The sequence below is a fragment of the Tiliqua scincoides genome, chromosome 16 (assembly GCF_035046505.1).
Source record: "Tiliqua scincoides isolate rTilSci1 chromosome 16, rTilSci1.hap2, whole genome shotgun sequence".
Lineage (NCBI taxonomy): Eukaryota > Metazoa > Chordata > Lepidosauria > Squamata > Scincidae > Tiliqua > Tiliqua scincoides.
The window spans coordinates 908147-918146 of record NC_089836.1 but is presented as its reverse complement, the minus strand read 5'-3'; the positions used below and the strand labels follow the sequence as shown (position 1 = coordinate 918146).

The window sequence follows — 10000 nt, the reverse complement described above, 5'->3', positions numbered from 1 at the left end:
ATGGACTAGAAACTTGGCAGCTGAAAAGGGCTTAGCCATGAGTTCAGTGGAAGGAATTCGGAGAACTATCCTGGGGTCGTGTTGTGCTAAATAAAATCCTCAGTCCTTCCTGGCTGTTAGGAAGCAGGCTGTGGGGTTTCGGAGGGGCTGGTTCAATTGAGGCCCACAGCCCTCCTTTTAATCGGTGACCCTCATCACATGCTCCAGGGCAACTTGCAGCCACAGAAATATGCAATCAGATTTCTAATACCAGAGTGAAAGTCATTCTCTTCCTCTCTGATAGGGAGAGCAAGGTGACGATGGAGAAGACGGGCCCCCAGGAATGTCAGGGCAAAGAGGAAATACCGGTGTCCTTGGGCTTCCCGGTGCTCAGGGGCCCCCAGGATTCAAGGTATGTTCCCCCCCCCTTTGCTAAAATGCAGTGACTATCAAAGGATTTGAAAGGTCACCATGTCGGTTTGATCCTCTGAAAGGGCTGTGTTGGTTTTGGGGCGATCTCTTGATGGGGGAATCGCACAAGGCAATGTGGCGGTCCAGAAGCCACTACTGTGTGCGATCTATGTTGAACCTCCATGTTCAGGGGCAGTTATGCTAGTTGCAGGCTAGCTTTGATAGCAGAGAACTCCTCCTGTCTGTGGGCTTCAGGTGGCATCTGACTGGCCACAATGCAAAACAGGTCACTAGATGAATCTTGATCCTGACCCACCAGGATCAGGATCAGTAAAAAAAGGATCAGTATCACCAAGAAAAGCAAAATTCTGGAACATGTGGAAATGATTTGGGCTGTCGTCCAGTTGAAAATTCTTTTGTTGTTTGTTCACGAGTCTGGGGGCTAATTGATCATTAGCTGAATCGACACCAAGTTGTCTACGAATTAAAAGACAGTATTTCTGAAGCCAAAGGCGTATTCTTTGTTTTAGATTGTTTGAGGACAGAGTAAATTAATAGTAGAGTCCTTGATTTGCTTGCAGAATGTGCCAGTTTTGATCCCTGACAGGGCTGGAGAGACCCGTGTCTGAAACCCTGGATAGCCAGCTGCCACTTTGTGGAACCAGGGCTCAGCTTGATGGTCTTCACGCATCTTTATACGTGCGCTCTGGGCCGGCCCAAGACCTCCTGGTTCCTAAGGCACCCCATCCTGCTCCCTTGATGGGTAAAGAAAGAAGGGATTGCAACCCAAGAGGAAGTGCAGAGGAGAGTGGCAGGCTAGACTGTCTTGGACAGTCTAGCCCATCACTCTCCTCTTTGTTTATCCTCTTCCGTTCTGTCCCTTTCTTTCTCTCTCTCACTGAGAGCTTTCTCCAGTTCAGGGAGTCGTTGACACTCTAGCACACCACTCTTCTCCTCCAAGCTTCTGCTTCAGCTCCTCGCCATTTTCCAAGAAGCAGTGGAGGCATCCGTGAGTCTTCAGCTAGCCTCATGGAAGGGCTAGCCCTGTTCCTGTAGCGCCATATTAAAAGAAGCATTCTCTGCTTTGTGGGATGGGGGAGGAATGCCTCACCCATGCTGGCATGCGTCACTTGCCATTTTTGTAAGGACTTGCAATAAGAACAACCAAGAGAGGTTTTTGACTCCTGAACTGCTAGATCAATTGCAATCAATGGTGTTTATGGGTTAATTGATCATAAGATGCCCCCTTAAAAAAGTGCTATAAATCATAATCTCTGCCAATATTTTATTGTTGCGTTTACCTTATGATTGTGCTATTCCCCCACAAAGCTCAAAGTGGCTTCTCTCAGGAAGTCCCCCATCCCAGTCCATCTTTGGTCCAGCCACGCGCCCCCAAATTGTGGCCTGGGGCTCGACTTCCAAATTCAGAGTAGCTTGGATAATAAGCTGAGCCATTTCCCAAAGTGTTTATTTTCTTGACAACCGCGCAGTGAACTTACACCCCCCCCCCCGTGCGAGCTGTGAACATAGAACATAAGAACAACCCCACTGGATCAGGCCATAGGCGCATCTAGTCCAGCTTCCTGTATCTCACAGCGGCCCGTCAAATGCCCCAGGGAGCACACCAGATAACAAGAGACCTGCAAGGCTTCCTGGGAATTGTAGTTAAGAACATAAGAACAGCCCCACTGGATCAGGCCATAGGCCCATCTAGTCCAGCTTCCTGGATCTCACAGCAGCCCACCAAATGCTTCAGGGAGCACACCAGACAACAAGAGACCTGCATCCTGGTGCCCAAACGTGTCAGCTGAACATAAGGACATAGGAAGAGCCCCGCTGGATCAGGCCAGAGGCCCATCTAGTCCAGCTTCCTGTATCTCACAGCAGCCCACCAAATGCCCCAGGGAGCACAGAAGGCAACAAGAGACCTGCATCCTGGTGCCCTCCCTTGCATCTGGCATTCTGACATAACCCATTTCTAAAATCAGGAGGTTGCGCATACACATCATGGCTTGTAAACCGTAATGTGCAGAAGCTACTCAATGCCAGCCCTCCTTATCAGGGCAAAATGAGTGTTCACACTTGACGGTGTGGTAGTAGTGAGTACTGCCCCCCCCTCCAACAAACTCAGCCAGACCCCATCCCAACTGGTGATCAGCTAGGGAGGGTCGAGATTTGTCCCCTCTCTCAGCCAGCCACCCCCCTGGCACCTCAGATGAGTTCAGAGATGTGGGAACGCTTGCTACAGTCTTGGACATTCATATCCCTGCCCCATAGCCCCCTATCTCCATCAGCAGAATCCCAAAACAGGTTGTCTGGAGTGGATGGGTGGGTTGGTTTCCCATCACACAAATCCCTGTTTCCCCTCCAGAGATCCATAACTTTGAAAGTTTGCATCCTGAAAAAATGGAGGGTGTCACAGATTGTGTGTTTTCAAACTCCTAAGGAATTGGGAGAGAAAGAGGCCATGGGTGAGGAAAGTGGGGATTCTATAGTCCCTTGTTAGACAATCAAAAACATCAGAAAAGCCCTGCTGGATCAGGCCCGAAGGGGCCTATCTAGTCCAGCATCCAGTTTTGCCTGCCTTAAATCCCCCCACAACTGGCACCTAAAAGGGGCTCTTCTGTGGTCTGTTGCTGCCCCCTAGTGCCTGCTGGGAGAACAGCAGGCCTGACTGTCAAGAAAGATGTCAGAGCCCTTAGTGACAGCTACATGCGAGGAGACTATCCCCCGCTCACAAGGCACACTTTTGCAACAGACACCCCTGTTAAATCTGATCAGAGGTTCCTTTGGGAGATCACAAGGGAGGACCACGTAGGTCTACTAACCAGGTGCTCACGTGCTAACCAGGTCTACTCAGAAGTAAGTCGTGTTTTGTTGAATGGGGCCTGCTCTCAGGAAAGTGTGGTTAGGATTGCAACCTTAGCAACTTAAAATTTTTTTGCATGGGGAGGTCAGGGATGGAAATTTCAGGAATAGTTTGAACCTAACACAAGAGTTCAACAGCTTCTCGAGACCAGCTAAGAAACAGGGAATGCGTCAGAATCTCTCTTTGTCTTGATCTGAGTTCTTGAATCTCTTGTGGGTAGGGTACCCTAAAGGGACTGGGCCTCACTGCCTTCGCTGTTGCTTCTTCTTCCTCCTGTTCCATGCACCCAGAACTTTGCCTTGGTGTGGGATCAGGGATCAGGCAGTGGATGTAGTGAGGCTTGAAGCCGTCCCCTACCTTTCCCAGCCATAAGGTATCCTGAAACACTTTGGGGCTAGGGGCAGGCAGTGGGGGGGGGGCGCTCCAAGCTTTTGCTAGTAGTTCCAGATCAGCCCTGTTGGGGAAACAACCCTTGCAGTGTCCCGTACTGCCTTCCCCCCAAACCCACAGGTAAATGCTTCAGGGGATACATCAAGCCTGGGGGAAGAGAAGCAGCTTCTAGGATTGGGGCAAATGGAGCCCTGGTCTGGCTCAGAAGAAGCTCAATCTCGAGGTCCTCACAATTTGAAGCTGTTGATCTTTTTCTCCCTGCATGTCTTCCGTAAAGGTCTGTTGCTCCCATTTTGCAAGGTGAGGGAACCTCAGAGGATAAGGGACGATTGGGGAAGCTTAACCCTGTAGCCTCCAGGTTGAAATCAGCAAAGCACGGACCCTTTCCTGCCTCTCATGTTGGCAACCTTCAGTCTCGAAAGACTCTGGTATCGCGCTCTGAAAGGTGGTTCTGGAACAGCGTCTAGTGTGGCTGAAAAGGCCGATTCGGGAGTGACAATCCCTTCCACACTGGGAGCAAGTGCAGTCTGTCCCTGGTCTGTCTCCCTGGCTATGGGCCTTCCTTCTTTGCCTCTTAGCCTCAGACTGTTGGCCAAGTGTCTCTTCAAACTGGGAAAGGCCATGCTGCACAGCCTGCCTCCAAGCGGGCCGCTCAGAGGCCAGGGTTTCCCACCTGTTGAGGTCCACTCCTAAGGCCTTCAGATCCCTCTTGCAGATGTCCTTGTATCGCAGCTGTGGTCTACCTGTAGGGCGCTTTCCTTGCACGAGTTCTCCATAGAGGAGATCCTTTGGGATCCGGCCATCATCCATTCTCACGACATGACCGAGCCAACGCGTCTCTGTTTCAGCAGTGCATACATGCTAGGGGTTCCAGCTCGTTCCAGGACTGTGTTGTTTGGAACTTTGTCCTGCCAGGTGATGCCGAGGATGCGTCGGAGGCAGCGCAGGTGGAAAGCGTTCCTGCCACTCGCAAGGAATCATCCAATGTCCTGCCTCCCCCCCTCTGGTTGATTGTGTCAAGAGGTTCCACAGGCCTCTTCTTTGACGTGTAGCACAAAGGCAGTTGCGTGATATTGACACTTCTCCATTGTGGTTATTTTTAGGGAGAAAGGGGCATACCTGGGCAGGCAGGCCCATTGGGGAAGCGGGGGCCCCACGGTGGAATGGGACTCCCTGGAAATCCTGGAGAGCCGGGACTGAAAGGCCAACCGGTAAGTAGATCCGTTGTTTTGCTTAAGTTTTTTCTTTGGGTAGGAAAAAAATGACGGTCGCGTAAGAGGGAGAAGTGATTAAAAAAAGCATTTATATACAAGGTTGGCTCGTTGGACATAAACATGCTGGCCTCCACCTGTGCCCACTTCCTGGATTTAAAGATGGGGGAACGGAGCAGAAGAGGAAGTGGGAAGGAGAGTAGAGTACCAAGGACACTCTAGCTCACCACTCTTGTTTCCTTCAACCTCCGTTCCGTCTTCCTTTTTGGATTCAGAGAACAGGCAGAGGAAGATTGGAGGAAGTGGGGCACCCACTGAGAACCTGCGACCTGAAGGTCGCAACCAGCTGAGTTGGCCTCCCTGTTTTTACTGTTCTGCTGAGTATTTGGTTGGCAGCCTTCAGTCTCGAAAGACTATGGTCTAAACCTACAGCACCCGGTATTCCCAGGCGGTCTCCCATCCAAGTACTAACCAGGCCTGATCCTGCTAAGCTTCCGAGATCATGGTAGAAGCCTGCAGCACCCGGTATTCCCAGGCGGTCTCCCATCCAAGTACTAACCAGGCCTGACCCTGCTTAGCTTCCGAGATCATGGTATAAGCCTACAGCACCCGGTATTCCCAGGCGGTCTCCCATCCAAGTACTAACCAGGCCTGACCCTGCTAAGCTTCCGAGATCATGGTAGAAGCCTACAGCACCCGGTATTCCCAGGCGGTCTCCCATCCAAGTACTAACCAGGCCTGATCCTGCTAAGCTTCCGAGATCATGGTATAAGCCTACAGCACCCGGTATTCCCAGGCGGTCTCCCATCCAAGTACTAACCAGGCCTGACCCTGCTAAGCTTCCGAGATCATGGTAGAAGCCTGCAGCACCCGGTATTCCCAGGCGGTCTCCCATCCAAGTACTAACCAGGCCTGACCCTGCTAAGCTTCCGAGATCATGGTAGAAGCCTGCAGCATCCGGTATTCCCAGGCAGTCTCCCATCCAAGTACTAACCAAGCCTGACCCTGCTTAGCTTCCGAGATCATGGTAGAAGCCTACAGCCCCCGGTATTCCCAGGCGGTCTCCCATCCAAGTACTAACCAGGCCTGGCCCTGCTTAGCTTCCGAGATCATGGTAGAAGCCTACAGCATCCGGTATTCCCAGGCGGTCTCCCATCCAAGTACTAACCAAGCCTGACCCTGCTTAGCTTCCGAGATCATGGTAGAAGCCTACAGCACCCGGTATTCCCAGGCAGTCTCCTATCCAAGTACTAACCAGGCCTGACCCTGCTTAGCTTCCATGATCAGACAAGATCAGGCATGTGCAGGATAACAATTGCTACTTGTGTAAATTATGTGAGTGGGAGGTATTCTGCTTCAGCAACACAGGTTTTTCAACACTATTATCCTCCGAGAAAGGGGATAAAAATCATATTTTCATCTTATGCCTCATCCAAAGAGCTCTCAAAGTGAGTCTGCTTTGTTTTCTCCATACAATGACCCTGCAGGGTAGGCTTGGCTGAGAGGGAGGAATTGGCCCAAGCTGCTCCAGTGAGTTTCATGACTGAGTGTGGATTTATATCTAAATATTTTTTTGCTCTTGAGAAGCTTTAGAGCTTCTTTGCTCTAAAGCAGTGTTTCTCAAACTGTGGGTCGGGATCCACTAGGTGGGTCATGAGCCCTTTTCAGGTGGGTCCCCATCCATTTCAGTATTCTATTTTTAATATAAGATTAATTGGTGCTTTTATGGTATGTGACCGCAGTTGGGGAAATCTGTATTTTTAACTGGCTACTCTGTATATGCTTTTAACAATGATAGTAAATGGGACTTACTCCTGGGTAAGAGCCCAGTCCTATCCAGTTTTCCAGTGCCAGTGCAGCCATGCTAATGGGGTGTGCCCTGCATCCTGTGGTGGGGAGACAGCCACAGAGGTCTACTCAAGGTATGGGAACATTTGACCCCTTACCTTGGGGTTGCATTACAGCTGCACGGGTGCTGGAAAATTGGATAAGTCTGGGCCCCACATTGCAGTGTTAAAGATCCTAGGCCCTAATCCTGGGCCCTACATTGCAGTGTAGGTTTTTCAAACTTTTAGCATAGGGACTCACTTTTTAGAACGAAAATCTGTCAGGGCAGTGACGTCATGATTGGTATTTGTAGGTGGGTCCCAATAGAGTGTCATTTTAAAAAAGCGGGTCCTTATGCTAAAAGTTTGAGAACCACTGCTCTAAAGTTGATACAAACTCCTACGTCACACTGGTTCAAGAGGACTAGAAACTTGGTCTGCCCTTACTTTGGTGGTAGAACGTGGCTGCGTTAAACATGGCAGCCCCGCCGAAATTTTAGTTCTTTGTTTTATAGCTGACACGTGCACGTTTCACTGTGAATTGGCAAAGAGTCAAAAGATGTAGATAGACTTTCCAGCCCCACAGCATGGGGGGGAAGGTGAACTGGAAAAATCTCTCTTGTCTGCGCTTTTGGCTTTTCCCGTTTGCAGTTTTGCAGCCTCCGTCCTTTTTTCCGGGTTTCTTTAGATGATGAAAACAAGATGCACGCTAAGCGGTGCTGGTTTAATTTCTCTCTCGCTTACGGCTCTCTGGAAAGCCGTGTCTCTTCCAAATGGGCCCCACGCTGCCAAAACACATGCTCACGAACATGGCAGGAAACATGCACTGTGAGCCAGAGGAAGCCAGGCCTCTGGAACAGCCTTTGTGACCAAAGTGGTGGAAACCCCGTCCCTGGAACCGTTTTATAGCCCGGCTGAACAAGCCCCTTTGGAATAGCCCTTGGAAAGCTGAGCTGTGACACCAAGGCCATAAAAGGGTTTTTCCATCGGCCCATGACTCACCGAGGGTCGCAGAGGCCTTTTGCCTGCTTCTCAAATGTTCCAGCCAGCTGTGCCATTTGCTTGTGCAAAGGTCAAGAGATTGTAAAAGTCCTGTGGATGTCGGATTCCGGGCGTGTTCGGCCTGGAATTCAGAGTTGCCTTTGAATATGCTTTCCTCGTCTTGCTCTGTCTCTGTATGCTTCCTATGCACCCATGCGCAAGGCACAGGGTGGGCTTTGAAAGCAGAGAAGTCCCCAGCCCTGCTAGCGGGCGACTTGAAAAGTGGATTGGGCAGATTCACGGAGCATGGGTCCGGCTGTTAGTTGTGATGCTGCAGAGCCTCCACGCTTAGTGGCAGTCTACCTTAAAATACAAATCGCTGTGAGGAAGGGCTTTGGCCTCTCTGCTCTGTATTTGGACATCCTGGAGAACATCTGGTCTGCCCAGATGCTGTCACAAATGGGTGTTTGGTGTGAAACAGCTGGATTCTTGTGTGTTCTGTTGCTGTTTGTTCTTAGTGCGTGATTAGAAAGGGAGCCCTTGGCTGTCTAAAAGAGTTGATCGGACACTGGGCTGACTCAGTGTGGCTTGCTTCAGGGCAGGCGGTGGGAGAAGCAGTGGGTTTGGGGTACCCTTTGCCCTGAACCTGCTGCTGCCTGCATCCACCTCGCCACAGACACAAGTCACATTCCCTGCAGCCGCTCTGATCCAGGGTTAGCCTAATTAATGCTTAATGGTGTCTCTGTTTCCCCTCTTTCCCTCCCCCCCACACACGTACCTGGCCAGGTTTGCAAGGTGATTCTTGAGCCCAGAAGCAAATGGATATAGGCTCCCTTCCAAGCGCTTCTCCCCATAAACTCCGATTGGCTGGAAGGTTCTCTCCCGCTGTCCTTCTGGCTCGCAAACTGGAACCGGTTTTGCGGTCCACAATGGTTTAGACTAAACACTTTTCCTTCATTTCCCTCCCCCCCCCAACTGTTTTTGTCTTTTCTTTTTAAACTTCCAGGGAGACTTTGGTGAATCAGGATTTCCAGGGATCACTGGACTGTTTGGGCCAAAGGTGAGATCACTGCGTGTATAAATAACATGGTCAGGAAAGCCAGTGCATTTGTGGAGGGGCCCTTTAAAAGTCTCCAGAGCTGCGTAGGAGCAGCTGCTACACAGCTGGGTTAGAGTGGAACACTCAAGATCCCGATCAATGGGCAGTGTGCCTGTGAATCCGTGGGAAAAGACCCCCTGTGATCAAGGCGCATGGAACTCTATCCTCCTGTCCATGCGCTGGATAGTTTAAAAAGGGATTGAGAATAAAATGGGCAATATTATGAATGCCAGTGTACAAACCAATGGTCAGGCTACATCTGGCCTGACAACTGCGTTGTGTACAGCTGTGGTGGCCACAGCTTAAAAGGAAAAAAAAAGATATAGCAGAACTGGAAAAGGCGCAGAAGAGAGTGAGCAAAATGATTGCTGGGCTGGGGCATCTCCCGTACAAGGAAAGGCTACAGTGTTTGGGGCTCTTCAGTCTAGAAAAAAGGTGCCTGGAGGAGGAACCTGATTGAGTCTTACAAAATTATGCGTGGGATGAACAGAGTGGATAGGGAGATGCCCTTTACACTCTCACATAACACCAGAAACAGGGGACATCCACTAAAATTGAGCATTGGGAGAGTTAGAACAGACAAAAGAAAATATTTCATTACTCAGCATGTGGCTGGTCTGTGGAACTCCTTGCCACAGGATGTGGTGATTGTGACTGGCCTGGACGCCTTTAAAGGGGGATTGGACAAGTTTCTGGAGGAAAAATCCATTACAAGGTACAAGCCATGATGTGTATGCGCAACCTCCTGATTTTAGAAATGGGCTATGTCAGATGCAAGGGAGGGCACCAGGATGCAGGTCTCTTGTTATCAGGTGTGCTCCCTGGGGCATTTGGTGGGCCGCTGTGAGATACAGGAAGCTGGACTAGATGGGCCTATGGCCCGATCCAGTGGGGCTGTTCTTATGTTCTTAACTACAATTCCCAGGAAGCCTTGCAGGTCTCTTGTTATCTGGTGTGCTCCCTGGGGCATTTGGTGGGCCACTGTGAGATACAGGAAGCTGGACTAGATGGGCCTATGGCCTGATCCAGTGGGGCTGTTCTTATGTTCTTAACTACAATTCCCAGGAAGCCTTGCAGGTCTCTTGTTATCTGGTGTGCTCCCTGGGGCATTTGGTGGGCCACTGTGAGATACAGGAAGCTGGACTAGATGGGCCTATGGCCTGATCCAGTGGGGCTGTTCTTATGTTCTTAACTACAATTCCCAGGAAGCCTTGCAGGTCTCTTGTTATCTGGT

The 10000-nt window shown here is 50.4% G+C and overlaps 2 protein-coding genes across 2 annotated transcripts in view; one reads left to right on the top strand and one right to left on the bottom strand.

Moving 5' to 3' along the window:
* The window catches only part of NOTCH1 (notch receptor 1), a 787535-nt gene that overhangs the window by 432727 nt on the left and 344808 nt on the right, over window positions 1-10000 (bottom strand). The window lies entirely within an intron of this gene.
* COL27A1 (collagen type XXVII alpha 1 chain) overlaps window positions 1-10000 on the top strand; it is a 108007-nt gene that overhangs the window by 83120 nt on the left and 14887 nt on the right. Inside the window, 3 exon segments of the mRNA XM_066610850.1 lie at window positions 284-391; window positions 4753-4860; window positions 8674-8727. Coding sequence (XP_066466947.1) covers window positions 284-391; window positions 4753-4860; window positions 8674-8727 — 270 coding nt within the window.